This window comes from Dendropsophus ebraccatus, chromosome 3, assembly GCF_027789765.1.
Source record: "Dendropsophus ebraccatus isolate aDenEbr1 chromosome 3, aDenEbr1.pat, whole genome shotgun sequence".
Taxonomy (NCBI): domain Eukaryota; kingdom Metazoa; phylum Chordata; class Amphibia; order Anura; family Hylidae; genus Dendropsophus; species Dendropsophus ebraccatus.
Genome location: NC_091456.1, coordinates 97,349,710 through 97,369,734, shown reverse-complemented (window position 1 = coordinate 97,369,734; position 20,025 = coordinate 97,349,710). Strand labels below are relative to the sequence as shown.

The following is a 20,025-nucleotide window of genomic DNA, read 5'->3' as shown; positions in this document are numbered from 1 at the left end:
ACATCCTTCTTTCCTTGTCTCTGCATTTGCTATGTGCCATACAGCTGTCCCGTGCACCATCCAGGTTTCCCAGCGGAGGTTCAGTGAGCTGCCTTACTTTTACTCCATGTCCCATTTCTTAACCATCTTAACCATTTCTTAACTTGCTATTTATTTTTTTTATAAAATATACTGTGAACGCAAAATAATAAAAATTGTGTGTGGTTGGGGGGGGGGGTCATATTATTAGTGATTAAGGGACACAGTTGGGACATTAAAAGGCAGGAAATCTGATAGTGTTGTGCATTAATAAAGGGAACCATACTCCACAAACAAGAGTGACCATTCCAAGTTGTCGTTTAAATGAGGTAGAGAAGAAAAACTCAGAACAGAGAAGACATTTGTAGCACACAAACAAGACTTATTTTGAAGTACTTTACTCTGATCAATCAAATCACATACTTCCTTTGTAAAAAGCATAAAGGCAGAAGGGGTTACTGATGTGCTGGCTTTGCAAAGTGCTATGTGTGCAAAAAGGAAAAAAACTGTAGTAGCAGCAGGTTCACCGCAAGGACAGGGTTACACTAAGCAATGAACCGCTGGTGATGATAATGACTGACGTGCTAAAAGGAAGAGAAAAGGGGGGATTACATTGCAACACTGTGGACATACAACAGTAGATACATTGATATTTACACAAGGGACAGCTGCCCAAGCTTTATAGGTGGTCAGAGATGAGAAGCTTTTATTTAGCTTTGAGGAATATTGTGGATCATCTTCAGCAGGCGGACTTCTTCAGCAGGCAGATTGCAGATACATGGCTTTTCTTCCCCTTTGTGTACATAACAAGTGCAAAACCCAACTCTTATTTCCTGTTACCAGACACAGCTTTACCTTAACCCTTAGACAACCCTGGACACACCTGTACTCCCTGGCTACCCGACACTAGATGACCCTGGGCGTACAAGTATGTCCCGGGTGTATATGCCGCTATAAAGCACGCTCTGAAGCAGAGCATGTTTCATACCAGGTGGGGGCCGGCTGCAATCAGCAGCTGGGCCCTTATCGTTAATAACAGGCTGCACTGATTGCGCTTTAAGGGGTCATTAACCCCTTAAACGGGTTTAAGCAGCGTTTAAGTGTGACAGGAGCAGCAAAAAGTAAAAATGTTTTTCAAAATACCCCAAAGCCCCTCCCCCAATAAAAATTTAAATCACCCCTATCCCATAATATAAAAAAAAAATTAAACATTATATATGTAGCCTGCCCAATTGTCCGATTAAAATATAACAATTGTCATCCTGCACGGTGAACAGCGTAAACAAAAAGAGGGGAAAAAGTTCCAAATTGCAGATTTTTGTTACATAATATTTTTACATTTTTTTTAAAAAACATCTGATCTACACAAAACAGGGTATTAATAAAAACTAGAAATCATGGTGCAAAAAAATGACACCTCATACAGCCTGTAGGTGAAAAACTAAAACTGTTATAAGAGTCACAATAGGGCCATTTAATTAATAATGAATTGGAGAAAAAAAAAGGATGTCATTGAAAAAAAATAAAAAAAAATTACACAAATTCTCAAACCTGCATATGGTTGTTTTCAGACTTACCTGTAGAATAATAGAATAGAATAACAGTGTCATGTCACTTTTACTGTATAGTGCATTACTTTTTATTTTTATTTCCATAAATGAAATGTTTGGGGTTCCATTTATGTTCCATTACATGTTATGGTAAAATGAAAGACGCCATTACAAAGAAAACCTGTTCCTGAAAAAAACCAAGCCCTTACATGGCCCTGTAGATAGAAAACTGAAAGTGCTTGAGCTTTTAGAAGGGGAGGAGGGAAAAACAAAAACGCTAAAATGAAAGTTGGTGCGGTCATTTGGGTCGTTTTGGGCAGGGTCTTGAAGAGGTTAAAGGGGTTATAAAAACATGTCCCTTTTCTTCCTGAAACAGCACCAGCAGTCTTGTCTCCAGTTTGGATATGGTTTTGCAATTAAGCTCAATTCACTTAAATGGTAAACCCCACCCAAACTGGACACAAGAAGAAAGCTGGAATGTTTAGCCTGGATAACCTGTTTAACAACAAGGAGTGGACAGCAGATTGCAGGGAAGTAAGCCATGTAGAGGCCAAGACTTTAGAGCTGTTTTCTAGGGTAAGCAGTCATTTTTATAATATGCTAGGAATCACATTGGTTATTAAATGTAGGGAAAGTGTTTAAAATGTCAGTGCCCATTTAATTCTCTGTATTAATGTATGTACAGTGCCCTGAGAGTTGACAATGCTACAAAAATAAATGTCAGTAATGATAATTTGTTCACCAATCTACCCCCCCCCCCCCCCCCCCATGTAGTATAAGGGCAAATGCTTAAGGCCATTGTGATGTTTTTTTTTAAAAAGCAGCCTGGCTTTTAAAAAGTCTAATTTATTGCAGGGAGCCATTCATTGCAGGGAGAATGTATGTTCATTCATTCATGCAAGCACTTAATTCAGTTTTGTACTATGTGTTACTAATTCCTAATATTCTATTTATAGTTCCATAGCTGGTGTAGTCGAAGGATTATCTGACAGATTATCTGCCAAAGATTTAAAGCCAAAGCCAGGAATAGATTTGAAAAAAGGAGAAATCTCAGGCTTTTCTTTATGACCTGATCACTGTTTATAGTCGGTTTCTGGCTTTGACTTCAAATCTTTGACAGATAATCTTTCTGTGCAGGGGCGTAGCTAGGATTCATGGGGCCCCATAGCAAAAAAATTTAAGGGGCCCCCCTCCCCTAAGCACAACACAAAGCACTTTGTGTGTGTGTGTGTATATATATATATATATATATATATATATGCAGTGAAGAAGAACAAACTGGATTCCTTCAGCTCATGTAAAATCATTCAATTTTTATTTCAGTAATTCATTAAAACGACAGCCTATATATATATATATATATATATATATATATATATGCGCAACTGCCTACCCTGCCTCTATAGTAGCTACGCCCATGTTTCTGTGTAAATGGACCCTTATGCAGAACATTTATGCCTTTAAATGTAGAATTGAGCGCACATAAAATATGCTGTTACTTTGCCCTAAGGCTTGTAAAGTCTTAATTTGTATAATGTACGACCAAAGATTAGGTTTTTAATTTTTTTTAATGAAAAAGAAAAATGAAAATAAATTAATATATATGACATAAATATAGCTTTTACAGTGCAGTTTTTCCTCTGAGTAAACTATACAACATTAGTTTAGCAACAATACGTTAAGTGGCTCTGGCTTATCCTTCAACATCAGTTCGCTTTCGTAAACCTAAAAAAAGAGACAATTTCTGGCCACAGCCAAGGTTAGAATCTTGAATTGCCTTCCACATAACTAACATTTGATATGGTATAAAACGATGTACCATTAAAAGTTCTCTATAATAACAAGGATCAAATGAATCCAGCTTTGCAGATGGTACATGAACCCCCACTGTCCTCATTCCCATGTGAGAGGCAGGGAAAAGGCCAGCCTTTTCCAGACACATCCCTAGATACACATCATCAATAGGGAACAGCGGGATGTCCTGAGATTTATTGTGGATAACATGGGCAGTATATCTGGACATGAGAATTCCTCCACCTCCACAGTACATTGGGTAAGAGTCAGAAGCAGTAACTTGTACAGGTACATAATATTTGCTTCCAGCTTCACGAATTGGTCCAACATTAGCTATGAGCTGACCAACAAAAAGGTGCGCATCTGCTTTATGGCCACGCAGGTAGACGACTGCATTAAATGTGTTAACAAATACATCATCATCCCCATTGAATATGAAGTTAGCTCCAGGACAGTACTCCTCTAGCCATATATGAAACAGGAACTGTTTTAACGTTAGGTTAAAAAATGTGTCATGGAAGTCCCACTGTAGGATATCTTTGAACATTTCACTCTCAATTTTTAGAAGCCGTCTTAAATGTCGATCCTCACGCTCATTATTTGAAGTGCCAGAAAGAAAGATTCTTTTAACATGAGCACCTCCATAACTTGTTTCCTCCCCCCATGTTTGACGGATGATAGCTCTTCTTTCATAGTTACTTGGTGAAGATTTTATGGCAAGTAGAAGGAAGACGTTTTTGGATTCTGCTGCTCCTCCACACTTACTTGGTAAGTTGAGGATCTGTGGAAAGCTCTTGCAATGCCTGTACCGCAGGAAATCCTGAATATGTGGTGGGAGATTTGAAAAACCTTCAACACTTTGCATTGATTTGTTTTCCTGGCAACTAGGGAGCCACTCGAGTCTTTTTAATTCATCCGAGGCAGCAGTAAGACGGAGGGGAATGGCAGGCTTAAGTTTTTCTTTTTCCAAATTAGTTGGTTCACTTCCATCTCCATTTTCCTGTATTATAAACAGAAGTCCAGCCAAACCCACACATAGAAGGAGAATGCCCTCTAATTTGATGAAGGATAGTCTCATAGTAGTGACACACTACAAAAAAAAGTCACATGACAGGATATTATAATGTTTGTAAGGCAATAAGAAGTAAAGAAGCATAACATGCGAGTATAGTGCAGGGATGGGGAACATTCAGACCTCGAGCTATTGCAAAAGTACAATTTCCAAAGTTTTGACTGTACAAGCATAATAGGAATTGTAGTTATGCAATAGCTGAAGGGCTGATGATTCCCCAATCCCTTGAATGGTTCTTTAATAGAGATGAGCGAACCGGGTTCGGCATTTGATTAGCAGTGGCTGCTAAACTTGGATAAAGCTCTAAGGTTGTCTGGAAAGCCAATGACTATATCCATGTTTTCCACATAGCCTTAGGGCTTTATCCAACTTCAGCAGCCATCGCTAATCAAGTGCCGAACGTTCGGGTTCGGATGGACTCGAACTCGAACCCGAACCCGGTTCGCTCATCTCTATTCTTTAATTAAAATGGTATTCTGGACAATAATAATAGTTCTGCACATGTCTCCTTGTGCAGCTAAAAAACTAAGACCACATACCATTACAGCTACCATTCTGTCTGCACCCAGTCCCCACTCTTCTTCTTTCTTGCTTCCTCATGTGTCATATAGCCAGAAATTGTGTGCTCTACCTAAAAAAAAAACATAATGGCAGCACTCCAAATTGTTTTTACATGTTTATTGTTCCAGTTGTGTCTCTCCTTGGAAGTGCTTAAACTTATATGTATACACTTAGAACTATGTTCAATATGCACTTTACTTTCCCCAAGGGGCCAAGGCTGTAGTTAAAATGTAACTTTTATTGGTATTTTTAAAAGATACTGAATCAATGTGCAAGAATAGGATTTTTTAAAACGTCATTCACTTATGAATGTATGTGGGCTTGGATAATGTCCTGTCTGTGTGTCAAGGAAGGTTAATGCTTGTTCCTCCTATAGATGTCAGAGGATTCAAGTGAGGAGGTCTCAGGGTGTCACTTCTATTGGTATATGGAGACTTGACAGTTATATTGCTCTTTAGAGAATATGTTGCTATCTATGTTTATCTGGGGTAAGGATATAAATTCTCCACAGATAGTGAGGTGATCGTTTGAAGTGCTGCAGTGGCTTTACTGGGGTCTATATATTATTCCCCTAGAGATGAAGCGATCACTTCATATTGCAGTGGTTACCCATCAAAGTGGATGTATCTCACTGTAAGGATAGTAGTTGTTTCTGTAGCAAGTACTGACAGTCTTTGTTACAGTTGCTGCTGGTCGTAAATATTACTGCTGCCTTGCTCAGGACTAATCTGGGATATGGTAAAATATTTCCCAGGAAATTATGTTTCTCCTTTCCTGAAAAATATTTTACCATATCCCAGATTAGTCCTGAGCAAGGCAGCAGTAATATTTACGACCAGCAGCAACTATAACAAAGACTGACAGTACTTGCTACAGAAACAACTACTATCCTTACAAACAGTACATCCACATTGATGAGCAAGTACTGCAATATGAAGTGATCGCTTTATCTAGGGGAATAATATATAGACCCCAGTAAAGCCACTGCAGCACTTCAAACGATCACCTCACTATCCGAGGAAAATTTACATCCTTACCCCAGATAAACATAGACAGCAACATATTAGGGATTGTCGGAATAGTAATGTTACATGATAGCTACTATACAGTATATAATAAATGTTCTCAATTCTTATTCAACAATAAGTGATAATTATTTGTCATGGAAAAATTAAGACATCCCCTGAAAATAAGACATACATTGCGCATCTTTGGAAGAAAAAATTAATAGTCACATTTTAACCACAGCCTTTGCCCTTGGGGAAAGTAAAGTGCATATTGAACATAGAGCTCTAAGTGTATTATATATATATATATATATATATATATATATATATATATATATATTATATATAAATTTTAGGCACAAAATGGGAACAATAAACATTTTTTTCTATGATTGGGAAGTGTTGGCATTACTTTGGATTTCTTGGATACTAACATGGTAGTACTTTGGCCTGTTTGCAGTGAGCACCCAGATTCTTTGTTTCATGCTACAACAATGCTACTCCTTTGTGGTCTTGTGTGCTTGCTGAACCTAGTCATTGGCTGGTGAGGTGACTACAGTATGCAGTCTGTTGTTTTTATTGCACAGGAAGGAATAAACAAACAAAGAAAAAAAATTAAAGATTTATGTATTTTTTAAGGCGATATGGTGCAGACTACTGAATAATGCCAAGCTGTATGTGGCATCAGGTTCAGATTTGACATCACTCAGTAACTAGTATCCTCCTTCCCTGGGCCACTCCTGTACCACACTAGCATCACCATCAGGGTATTACCTGTACATGCAATATGCATCCATATGAGCTCTCTTTGACAGGCTGCAGCAGCAGGAGTCCTAAGCACTACCATTACCAAAACCAAACCAGCCAATAGTAAAGACAGCCTCTGTAGTAATTAGGTAGTAACACTTTGTCTGCCTTCCACCTTGTGCCCCTCTGACCTACCACAGGGCCCCCAGCTACCTATGTTCCCTCTACCGGTTTTGCTCTCCATATACCTCAGTAGGCATGCACATGCAAGCGCAGCCATCTTTCCTGTTGAAGTGAGAATGTGGTGGCTGGGAATTGGTAAACAGGGGTCAGGTAATACGTGTATGTAACTTTTGAGTGGATACCTAATACATTTGGTAGCTGCTGGTAATATCCAAATCTGACTAAAACCCACTGGTGCAAACCTTTCATGCAATGCAATGGCAGCCCCAGCATTGTCCATTAAAGGGAAATATCCTTTTGACCAACTTCTGACTTGTCATAGATAACATGTTAGAAGACTGACAGATGGCAGAAGTATTCAGCTGACTGCTGTGCCCATTCCTACAGCTCTCTTTACAGTGGAGCAAACAGTGTGTAGATTGTCTATGAGACTTTCTATAGTTTCATACATCACACATCAGAAGTTAAAAGGATAGTTACATTTTAAAGCCTTTAAAATGGCCTTTATAAAACATGGCATTTGATTCAAATACCATTTTATACCATACAACTACACCAGAAGACTGTGTACTGTGAAGCTATTATTAGCCATTGTTTCATATTTCTAAAAAAGGATATTGATAAAATAGAACGGGTTCAAAGACTGGCTACAAAAATGGTGGAGGGTGTCAGGCATAAATCATATTGGGAAAGACTTAAGGATTTGAATCTGTATAGTCTGGAGGAAAGGAGGGGGGGGGGACATGATCAAAACCTTTAAAGGGGTAGTGCAGCGCTAAACAATTATTCACTAAATAACACACATTACAAAGTTATACAACTTAGTGAATGGCCCCCTACCCTGTGTTTCCCCCCTCCCACGCTAGACCCAGAAGTGTAGTGCTCTATACTCACCTGATCCATGTCGACCCCCGTCAGCCATCTTGCGACAATGATGTAATCTTTGGGCGGCCGGCCGAACCGCTCCAACTGTCCCTCGTGCTGGCCGCCCTCTGCCGCGTCATCAGCTGCTCAGCCGCGATTGGCTGAGCATAACTGTGCTCAGCCAATCGCAGCTGATGACGCGGCAGAGGGGGGGGTCGGCATGAGGGACGGATGGAACGGTTCGGCCGGCCTCCCGAAGAGGACATCATTGTCCCAAGATGGCGGATGGGGGTCGACACTAATCTGGTGAGTATAGTGCATCACACTTCAGGGTCTAACGTGGGTCGGGGGAAACACGGGAAGGGGGCCATTCAGTAACATAACATACATTATAAAGTTGTATAACTTTGTAATGTGTGTTATTTAGTGAATAATTGTTTAGCGCCGCACTACCTCTTTAAGTATGTTAAAGGTTCTGGAGGGAAGTGTTTTTAGAAAAAAAAAAATTAAACTCAAGAATGAGAGGACACAGTGAGAGGTTAGTTGGGGGAAAGATCAGAAGCAACATGAAAAAAATATTACTTTACTGAAAGAGTAGTAGATACTTGGAACAAACTTTCAGCAGATGTAATTGATAAATCTACAATAACTGAATGGAAACATGCCAGGGTAAACATATATCTATCCCAAGATAATAAGGAGGGAAATACTAAAAGGGTAGATGGACCCAGTGGTCTTTTTCTCACAACAATTTTCTATGTTTTTATAATAATGACAAATAATGGCCACCATTATATGGACTCAAATGGCCAAAAAAGACATTGTGGGACTGTAAGGGCACAGGTGAATGGCAGCTGACAGCTGAGTAATGTTAGCACAGCTTTACTGAGGCAAATTCTGCAACACAACAACAAATTCTTGAATTTGTGCAACAGGTAGGTTCTTATATAATAAGGACAATGTCTCTTTAAGAGACTTATTAAGTAGCAGGAAGAAGGTAATTTCAGATATGTGGAATAATTAAACTATATGCAATCTCTCAGAGGGCTCCACTGGCCCTGCTAGTGGCAATGGATTCCCCCAAAGCTCTAGCTTTGTCTCCCCTAGGCAGTAACTTTTCTTGGCTGCGTTGATGAAGCTAGCTTGACAAGCTGTCTCTTGTAGCTCTTATGGACCTAGCCGAGTTGGCCTGCTTTCTTTGGACCATCTTGTTACACCACTCTTCAGGTGTGTTACAGAAGACTGCCCTTGACCTTCAGCACTGGACTGTTCCAGGAACTGGGTGTATCACACTTCCTGTGTCTTTGGCCTTTTCCTCCCCAGTTATTGCTATTACTGTTGGGAACTGGCTCTCTCTGCTGGACTGAGATGGACTGAGATGATAACAGACAACCTCTATGTTGTAACACTGCAGCAAAACCTCCTGGCATTACAGCAACATAGCCTATAATTGTGCTTTGTCAATGAAATTTATTAATTTTATTAATCAAAGTAGTGATCTTGATTAGAGATGAGCGAAGCGAATCGTACGAATTCCAATTCGCAGCAAATCGGGCATTAAATTCACTCTGTAGCCATTCACAAGTTCGCCAGATTCACTTCACAAATTTGCTAAACATGGCTGCAATGGCGGCCGCACATGTTAGCTTCCAGAACGGTCTTTTGGCAGGAGCAAGGGATTATCCATAATTAGAGATGAGCGAACCGGGTTCGGGTTCGTGTCCATCCGAACCCTAACTTTCGGCATTTGATTAGCTGGGGCTGCTGAACTTGGATAAAGCTCTAAGGTTGTCTGGAAAACATGGATACAGCCAATGACTATATCCATGTTTTCCACATAGCCTTAGGGCTTTATCCAACTTCAGCAGCCACCGCTAATGAAATGCTGAAAGTTCGGGTTCAGATGGACTCGAGCATGCTCAAGGTTCGCTCATCTCTATCCATAATCCCTAGCGCCTATCCAGTCAGCTGCAAACCCAACTGTGATGTCAGCACATACCCTCACCCTCTATAAAAGGTGATTGGCCTCCTGGAGGCGGCCAGTCAGCTGTGTATAGTGGAGAGTTGCAGCAGGCAGTTAGTGCAGGGAGAGAAATACAGAGAGATAGGGACAGAGAGGAGAGGAAAGGAGGGTGGATTGTGTGTGGTTTTCTGTGGGATCAGTATATCAAGTAACTGGGTGACTGTTGTTCATTATACCAAGTTACTGGGTGCTGGGTGTTCATTATGGGAAGTCACATCTTAACAACTCACTGGGTGCTCATTTACCAATGTCCACTGCTGTCCTGGGAGAAAATTGTTTTTATGCCGTTGATCCACCAACATCCACTACGCTCTATGGCAAAAATTGAATGACAGGCTGATTGACATTTAAAACAAAATTGACATTTTCCAAATTTGACACTGTCACAGCAACAGTTGTTTAAAAAATGCTACTCTGTAATAGTTCCACTATTGTAGCTACTATAGTTTTAATAAACTGTTTTAATTTTAAAATTTGTTTGCGATTCGCGAACTTTGCAAAACAAATTTTCAAGTGATTTGCTCATCTAGATGCAAGTATCTCCATATATTGTAAAAAAAAGTTTTTGCCAGCATGTGCAGTGTTCCAGTGCGAGTGTGCCACTGCTGTTTCTACCGTGTGTAGGTCGGTGTCATTCTATCTACCTTGTTTCTCTGAAAATAAAACAGCACCTTATATTGAAGGGGTAGTGCGGCTTTTAATTTTTATTCACTAAATAACACACATTACAAAGTTATACAACTTTGTAATGTGTGCTATTTAAGTGAATGGCCCCCTTCCCCCGTGTTTGCTGTCCTGTCCGCTCCAGCCGTCCCTCATGCCAGCCCTCCTCTGCCGCGTCATCAGCTGCTCAGCCGCGATTGGCTGAGCAGAGTTATACTCAGCCAATCGCATGAGGGACAGCTGGAGCGGTTCGGGCCGCCTCCCGAAGATGACGTAGTCAACAAGATGGCGGCCGGGGTCGACAGCGAACACGTAAGTATAATTCACCATGGGGGCCATTCACTTGTTGTATAACTTTGTAATGTGTGTTCTTTAGGAAATAAAAGTTAAACGCCACACTACCCCTTTATTTTTGCCTAAAAACAGGCACTATGGGGGAGATTTATAAAAGAGTGTAAAATTTAGACTGGTGCAAACTGCCCACATCAACCAATCACAGCTCCTCTTTCCTTTCACCAGAGCTGGAAGCTGAGCTGTGATTGGTTGCTGTGGCCAGTTTGCACCAGTCTAAATTTTACACCCTTTGATAAATCTCCCCCTATGGCTTATTTTCAGGGTATGTCTTATTTCTCTCCTGGGTGGCGCCAATGGGCAATGGGCGGCCTTAGTTTTGGGGGATGCCCTAGTTTAGAGTAGGGGTGTCTTATTTTCGGGGTGATGCCTTACTTTAGGCTAGTTGGTTGGCTAATTAGACAGCTCCCTGAGTGATATTTATTGTATGGTAGAGCAGATTAGGGCAGATTAGCCTAGTAGACAGAGCCAAGAGAGAGTTCCCTACTGAAGTACTTTGTCAGGGTCTGGCCTGAAGGACAGGACCCATCTGTGAGGATCTATGCTATTCCTGGTTATTATTTTCTGCAAGTATTCCTGCACTACCCATGCTGGGCTAGCAACACCTTAGTGACCAATCCACACTGGGGGCTATCTTCTACTTCTTTTTTAAGCCCTGATAACTGAGACAGGAGCTAAGGAGTCAGCAGTTGGGTAAGAGCAACTAAAATCAAGAACTCTGCTGCAATGTGCTAGGTTTTCTTAGTGGTCATCTCGATGGCTATCTTTACCCAGGTGGGGCCTGTGTTCCTGGTTCTGTGTCACTGTGCCCACAAACAACATTAGGCAGATCTTCATATCCACGGATACAGGTACAAGTTTATTGTCACTCACACAAGGTGGTCAGAGCCCCCTATAGCTTAAAACCCTAACCTGCAGAGCAGGGGCGTAGCTAGGGGTTCAGCCTAGGGGGGGCGAGTGAGTCTGAGTGGGCCCCCAACCAACATTACCCATAGGGAACCTCAGCAGGTGGCAAGGCTTTTGGAATAATAAAGGGAATATTCTTCTACATTACTTATAGTGAATAAGGATACAGAGCTGTGTAAGAGGCTTCTACATCTGGAATATAGAGCCACAAAAAGATTAGAAGAATATAGCTGCCTTCTTCCACAGACAGCACCACTCTTGTCCTCAGTTTGTGTGTGGTATTTGACTAAAGTTAATAGAGCCAAGCTGTGATACCACACACAACCTAAGAGCAGGGGTGGCGCTGTTTTGGAAGAAAACAATTATGTTTTTGTTTTTTTTTAATTCTGGAGAACCCTTTTAACTAGATTATCTTTGCCTAAAAATAATAGTGGTATAGGTAATAAGTTTTTGTGGTTGTGTGTGTGTGTGTGTGTGTGTGTTGTCACTCCCCTCACACAGTCATCACTCCCCTCACACAGTCATCACTCCCCTCACACAGTCCTCACTCCCCACACACACAGTCCTCACTCCCCTCACACAGTCCTCACTCCCCTCACACAGTCCTCACTCCCCTCACACAGTCATCACTCCCCTCACACAGTCATCACTCCCCACACACAGTCATCACTCCCCACACACAGTCATCACTCCCCTCACACAGTCATCACTCCCCTCACACAGTCATCACTCCCCTCACACAGTCCTCACTCCCCTCACACAGTCCTCACTCCCCTCACACAGTCCTCACTCCCCTCACACAGTCCTCACTCCCCTCACACAGCCCTCACTCCCCTCACACAGCCCTCACTCCCCTCACACAGCCCTCACTCCCCTCACACAGCCCTCACTCCCCTCACACAGTCCTCACTCCCCTCACACAGCCCTCACTCCCCTCACACAGCCCTCACTCCCCTCACACAGCCCTCACTCCCCACACACAGTCCTCATTCTGTACCTGACAACGTCCAGAGCTGCTGCTGGACGTCTTCACAGCCCCCCCCCCCCCCCCCCGGCAGCCATAGACGTTGAGGATCCCTCTAGCTGCCGTCCTCCCTCCTCACACAAGGTTTTGCAGCCAGTGAGGGAGAGGAGGGGGAGGGGCCAGCAGCAGCAGCCTGTAGCAGCGTGTAGAAGGAAGCAGCAGGAAGAAGATCCAGCCCTGGCCGGGCTCGGCATCCGACAGCTGAGCGGGCCCCTCAGGAGCAGGGGTGCAGTTTTCCTCTTGGGTGCAGTTTTCCTCTTGGGGGCCCCAGCCACTACAGACATGTGTTAACGCTGTCTGCAAAAGCAATAGCTTTTGCAGACAGCATTAATCTGTCTGAGACCTCAGTGGGCCCCTGCCTGAGTGGGCCCGGGGGCGACCGCCCCCTTTGCCCCCACCTATTTTCGCTACTGCTGCAGAGGTCCCCCCTTAAGGAAGACCACTATCACCACAGTCAGTCAAGCCCAGGTCAAGTTAGTCATGTATTCATAGACTGTATAAGCTGTTCTAAAGTATTCCCCTACTTACCTGCTAGGAAGCAGTGATCTATTAACTATCTCAAAGTATATCTCAAGTGTCTAAAGTATTTTAAGTGTTTCCAAGGGCTCTCCATCAGCAAGTTATCTACTGTATTGTCATCTACTACGATTTATTGTATATTGTGCCTTTAAAAACTTTCTACAGTAAAAGTTGCACCTGTTTAAGTCTAAGATGGACTTTGTAGTTTCTCTGCACTACATTTGCACCTACACCAACTTTTAACAGGCGTGTGTCTAGGACCCAGAGAGGGCACATACCACTCAGGCTCCATGATAAGGGCTAAGAAGTATGCTACCTCAGACCCTTGCTAACAGCAACTGGCTACTATGAGTTACCACACATGTGCATTTCCTCAGGCAGAAAAAAAACATATTTTGCAATAAGAGTAAGCAAATTATTTCTTTGTGCGAGATGTGTGACTCAAATGATTCAGGAAGTGGTGAGAAAACAAAACAGTTAAGGTGTAAACCACAATCAATGTACAGTACATATAACTTTTAAGGTCACTCGCAGATTGCAAAAGAAAAAACAGTGTTGCCTATGAGTCTAAGGTCTCACACTTATGAACAGGATACAGGTCCAGAATACAGTGGTAGAATATTCCTATGAAGACATGATGCATACCACTGTATTCTCATACAGTGGGTTTTTTATGTGGGGACCATATGTTCATATAAGAAAAAGAAAAAACATAACACTACATTGGATGTCTTATGTCAGTCTGTATTCCTAATAGCCTGGGAGGTGAAATTAGCCATTGATCTTAGACACATAGGTTATACTGAATAAGTCCTTAACAAGGTTTTGTATACACCAAGTGCATTATGGTGCGTTTACACAGACAGATTTATATGACAAAAATTTTTAGAAGCCAAAGCCAGAAGTGGATTTGAAAGAGGAGAAATCTCAGTCTTTCCTTTATGACCTGTTCTGTTTATAGTCTGTTCCTGGTTTTGGCTTCAAAGATCTGTCAGATAAATCTTTCTGTGTAAACACACCATTAGGCATTATGATTAAACTAAAAAGACTATGGGTGCGTTTATACAGAAAGATTTATCTGACAGATTTTGGAAGCCAAAGCCGGGAATGGATTTGAAAAGGGGATAGATCCCGGTCTTTCCTTTTTGACCCGATCCCTGTTTATAATATGTTTCTGGTTTTGCCTTCAAAGATCTGTCAGATAAATCTGTCTGTGTAAACACACCATTAGTGTGGGACATAAGGGAAATTATATTGTAATCCCTATGAGGACAGGGACTGATATAAATTCTGACAATCTCTGTACAGTATTGAGGAATATGTTGTCTTGTCACTAGTTAATCAAGAGGGAAAAAGCTTGATATCACTATAGTATGAAGTTTTTGATATATAGTAGTTCACCTAGCAGCAGCATGATCTAAATACCACCCAGCAGTAATTATGTAAAAAATAAAACTCAATACTATAAATCTATGAGATACAAGCTGATCCACAATATATTAAAAAAAATGTAATTTGGGGGTTAACATTTTATCAAATGATATTTCAATGCTACCTATTGTTTGGACTTTAAGAACCAGTTCTTCAATCTACTGTTACCCTACAGACTGGAACGCAATGAATTCTGTTCAGGTTAATGGCTAGGAACATACAATTAATCGCATGTCCCTGCAAATGACCTTTAAGGAGGAACAACTGGCATACTGTAACTACTGTGAATGCCTCTTTTTTTAGATTGTGATATAAAAAGGAGATATAGTACCAGATCAAAGACAATAAACCTTTGCTGATAATGTTGCACTCTGTGTTTACTATTTAGTCTATTGTAATTAAAATAGTCCCTAGCATCAAAGACAACTAAATTAATGGGGGGAATATATTAATTACAAATAATGGTAGAATCCAGAAATCCCCAAAGTGTTATTGGATTCTGCCATGTGCTGAATGCCTGATTTTTATGCTTAAGCATCTGTGCTTGCCAATTTTTATTTTTTAAGGTGTACCAGTTATTTTTTTTTTAACTTTTAAAATGTCATAGAGACATGTAAAAAGTCTTGATAAGTCCAGGTTTAAGTGTTTAGACCCCTACTGATCGTGAGACCGAGGTGGTAGTGGACAGCGCTAAGTGCACTCTTCTCCCGGCTCTGTGTTACGAGATGAGTTGGGCTCCTAATGTAAGTCTATGGAGCCCAACTCACTGACACACAGCGAGGGACAGACCACACTGCAACACGCTGCTCTCCCCACTCGTTCTCACGATTGGAATGGGTCTGAACACTCAGACAAAGACCGATCAAAACTTTTGGCATGTCTATTTTTTTAAATGACAGTCACAGTAAGTTAATGCACCATGCACACCCTGTAGTTTCCCACATTGTTTGCCCTGACGTGACTAAATCAGTATTTAAACAGAAATACAATCCATACATATACAAACATAGGCAAAACAGAGCACAATAAATCTTTTTACAGCACACCCTTGTTACTGTATTATTAGTCGGCACTATAGCAAATATTCTTACTTACATTTCACTGTTATCCCAGAGAACGTTCCTCTGTGTCCCAAGACAAATGTAAAGTCTCCAACCTGACTGGTTTCACAAGTAGCACAAGGATAAGGGATAGTCAAATCCAGCACCTTCTGTAGGAGGAGTTTAGTTTTACTAGAAAAACTGGTTGAATTGTGTGCATCCTGGACCACTGTAATTACTAATCTAAACAGACCAATAAACATTTACCTTTAGGCATAAACAAAAGCAACCGATTAAGAGATTCCTCACATTCTCTTTCCAAAATGGTACACCATGCTACCAAAGTCAGTCAGTTCTCTCTCCCTACCTCATAGCTAGCATACATGTACATAAATATTACATAGCAAAAACGCCATTAGGCTATGTCTCCACATACTACTTTTGTTCATTATTTTGCAACCAAAACCAGGAGTGGATTAAAAACACAGAAAGGCTATGTTCACACACTGAAAATTTAGTGGATGACAGGCGTTATTTCAAAACATCGGTAATTATTTGCTATTAAATAATGTGGATCCACTCAATTTCAACAGTGTTTGAACATTGCCTGTGTTTTCAATCCACTCCTGGTTTTGGTTGCAAAATAATGAAAAAAATACTGAGCAAAAATACTGTGTGGGAACATAGCCTTAAAAGGGTATTCCAATATTACTTTTCTAACCCAATTAGGGTTAAACTTGTAGGATTTTTAATAATATATTCATTTAGCAAACTTGATCTGACCGCTCTTTTTCTCCCCTTGTTGGCAGATTGTTGTCTAGGTTATCTGCTCTAAAAGCCATGGTCAGGCTGAAGTATATTTAGCTATGGCATACATATTCATATATATTATACAGTATATATACACTTATTTATACATCTACATTATAGCTATATACACGCCAGCCAGGCCACTGTTTTTAGAGCATTGGTAACCTACACCACAAGCTGTCAACAAGGGGAGGAAAAGAGCATTATATTCGATAAAAGGGGCAAGTTTGCCAAAGTTGCAAAAACCTATGGAGGTCTATAAGATGAAAAACGCCACAAACTGGGTAAAAAAATATTACACCTAGAGCATGCTGTGTTTCAGAAAAAATGGTAGTGACCCCAGAAAAATGCCACAAACAAAAATTTTTGTGTTGACAGCTGGTGAAATAGAATGTATTTTTTTTTTTTTGTAACATATGAAATTACCCTTAAGGTGGGTTCACATATAACGGAATAGCAGTGGATTCTGCAGCAAACTCCCAGAGGGATTCCCCTACTGTCAGTTTGAATAGGTTTACATATCACAGCATAATGCTGGGAGCCACAGAAGCAGGCCGGAACGCAGATTGGTAAACTATTCGCCGGGCCGCGATGAGTTAAGGCAGATGACATTTACATACTTGCAGGAGTTTTCACCTATTCAAACTGACAGTACGGTAATTGCAGGGCATTTCGCTGCACTCACAGCCGGAAATCTGATGCAATTCCATTGTGTGTGAACCCATCCTTAGGGTCTGTTCACACATACAGACTTGCAGCTGAAATCCCGCTGGGGGTTTTGCAGCAAGATCCACTACGAGTCAAGGTCCTGGCAGGTCCCAGTACTACATACAGGGCCGGCCTTAGGGTAGATGGCGTCCTGTGCAGAATATTCTTTTGGCGCCCATCCCAAGACACACAGCTGTATATACTGCTTACACAGATAGATATACACATACAGACACACAGGGGGAGATTCATCAAACATGGTGTAAAGTGAAACTGGCTCAGTTGCCCCTAGCAACCAATCAGATTCCACCTTTCATTCCTCACAGCCTCTTTGGTTGCTAGGGACAACTGAGCCAGTTTCACTTTACACCATGTTTGATGAATCTCTCCCACAGTGTATATACTGCTTACACAGACACACAGTATATATATCCTGCAAACACAGACACACATACAGTCACATATACACATACACACCACACATACCCATCACTGGGAGTTGTTGTTGTCCTACCAGAGCCGCACAGGAGCATGCTGGGAGTTGTTGTCCTACCACACAGGGGCATGCTGGGAGTTGTTGTCCTAACACATAGGGGCATGCTGGGAGGAGTTGTCCTACCACACAGGAGTATGCTGGGAGGAGTTGTCCTACCACACAGAGCCACACAGGAGCATGCTGGGAGTTGTTGTCCTACCACACAGAGCCACACAGGAGCATGCTGGGAGTTGTTGTCCTACCACACAGAGCCACACAGGAGTATGCTGGGAGTTGTTGTCCTACCACACAGAGCCACACAGGAGTATGCTGGGAATTGTTGTCCTACCACACAGAGCCACACAGGAGTATGCTGGGAGTTGTTGTCCTACCGCACAGAGACACATAGGAGTATGCTGGGAGTTGTTGTCCTACCGCACAGAGCCACATAGGAGTATGCTGGGAGTTGTTGTCCTCACACATAGGGGCATGCTGGGAGGAGTTGTCCTACCACACAGAGCCACACAGGAGTATGCTGGGAGGAGTTGTCCTACCACACAGAGCCACACAGGAGTATGCTGGGAGTTGTTGTCCTACCACACAGAGCACTAACACACACAGACAGAGATAGATAGATATACTCACAGTCACACTGCAGTAGTAGTGGAGGATGTCTCTGCCCATGAGGAGAAGCAGGTAGAGCGGAGGATCACACTGCTGATGTCTCTGTCGGGGGAGGGGTTATGGGCCTCTGTGAGCTGGGAGACGCTGTGGGGGGCGGGGGATGGGGGCCAGGCTGCAGTCACATGTCCGGGGAGAAGAGCTTCCTCGGCTGCTGTGCAGAGGCAGGGCCGGATTTATGGCCTCAGGGGGACGCAGGTGGCGCCCCCTTCCTGCCGGGAGTGCACAGCGCCCTGTGTGGCCGCACTGCTCGCACACCCCTAAGGCCGGCCCTGACTACATACTACATAGTATGTAATGCAGCTGGCCCCTTAACCCCTTCTGCTCCCGCCCAGCTCCCGCTCCGCTGTCTGTATATACATTACCTCTCCTTGCTGCACAGGATCCCGGCATCCTGCTCTCCCGCCCAGCCAGTGTGTTGCCCAGCCGCAGCCACTGATTGGCTGGGCGGGAGAGCAGGACGCCGGGACCCTAGCAGAAGAGAGGTAATGTATATACAGACAGCGGAGGAGCCGAGCAGCAGAAGGGGTTAAGGGGGCGGCTGCATTACATATTCGCAGCGGTCTTTCAGACCGCTGAGAGTATGTAGTACTGGGACCTGCCAGGACCTTGACTCGTAGCAGATCTCGCAGCGAGATTTCGGCTGCGAGTCTGTACATGGGAACGGACCCTTAAGGTATTTCATGCACAATAGGCCTCAATTACACAGAAAGATTTATCTTACAGATTTTTGAAGCCAAAGCCAGGAACAGACTATAAACAGAGAACAGATCATAAAGATTTCTTCTGTTTTCAAATCCATTCCTGGCTTTTGCTTCGAAAATCTGACAGATAAATCGCTCTTTAGTTTTAGTCAAATTGTTTCCTGTCTAATTTACTAATGTGTCTCATGTCCTTAGTAAATATGTTGTGATTTTCACAGGACACAACTAAAACCCAAGCATCCCACCAAACTAGAAGTGGCCCATTTTTAGAATAGAAAACCCATTTTAAAAAATGACGATTTGCCTAAAGGGGTGCTACGGAATTTTTTTTAAATATAAATAGCTTTAAGTTATATAACTTAGTAATATAACTTTATTAAAGAAAAACAGTATGGAGTGGGGAAGAGGCTGCCTCACACTATCCTGAGGTCCATCATCCTCTGCAGAGAGGGCAGTCTTTTCTGTCACCACTTGATTTGCTTCTAGCACAGTGAGCCATGATAGCAACCACCGCTCACTGTGCAGAGGCTGCTGGACACCAGAATAGTGTTGGACTGCCTCTTCCCCCTGAGTAGTGTATATAGGTATATAGAGTTCACGTGGGGCAGCATCCTACACCTTTAAGAGCTGTGTAGCAGTGCTAAAACATAGCAGGAGATCAGGAACTGCATGCAGTTCTCAACACAAGCTGTGGTGACAGCAGAAGGGCAGTGTCGCCCCTTATTGCTGCCGGGCACTAGAAATACATATAGAGATAGGGAAAAAAAAAATACTTTTTTAAAAAAAAACAAAGTTATAATACAAAATAATTAAGGCAATCTATTAGCAAAAAAAAACCTAATCCCTTCACATCAGCAATCTGTATATATATATGTTCCTACTGCACATACCCTG

General features: G+C 42.2%; 1 protein-coding gene across 4 annotated transcripts; it reads right to left on the bottom strand.

Annotated features, from left to right (window-relative positions):
* Positions 1-3,117: 3,117 nt before the first annotated feature.
* Positions 3,118-17,560, bottom strand: B3GNT3 (UDP-GlcNAc:betaGal beta-1,3-N-acetylglucosaminyltransferase 3). 4 transcript variants are annotated; one of them, XM_069962294.1, is made up of 4 exons: positions 17,502-17,560; positions 15,809-15,923; positions 4,974-5,065; positions 3,118-4,452 (listed from the first exon to the last, which is right to left on the bottom strand). In XM_069962294.1, the coding sequence occupies exons 3-4, from the start codon at positions 4,986-4,988 to the stop codon at positions 3,262-3,264; spliced, it is 1,206 nt and encodes a 401-aa protein (XP_069818395.1). In that variant the 5' UTR covers positions 4,989-5,065; positions 15,809-15,923; positions 17,502-17,560; the 3' UTR covers positions 3,118-3,261. The 4 variants fall into 4 exon arrangements, with proteins under 4 accessions (XP_069818395.1, XP_069818396.1, XP_069818398.1 ...); XM_069962295.1 differs by lacking the exon at positions 17,502-17,560 and adding an exon at positions 16,021-16,038; XM_069962297.1 differs by lacking the exon at positions 4,974-5,065 and having other exon boundaries at positions 17,502-17,553.
* Between the last annotated feature and the right edge of the window lie 2,465 nt (positions 17,561-20,025).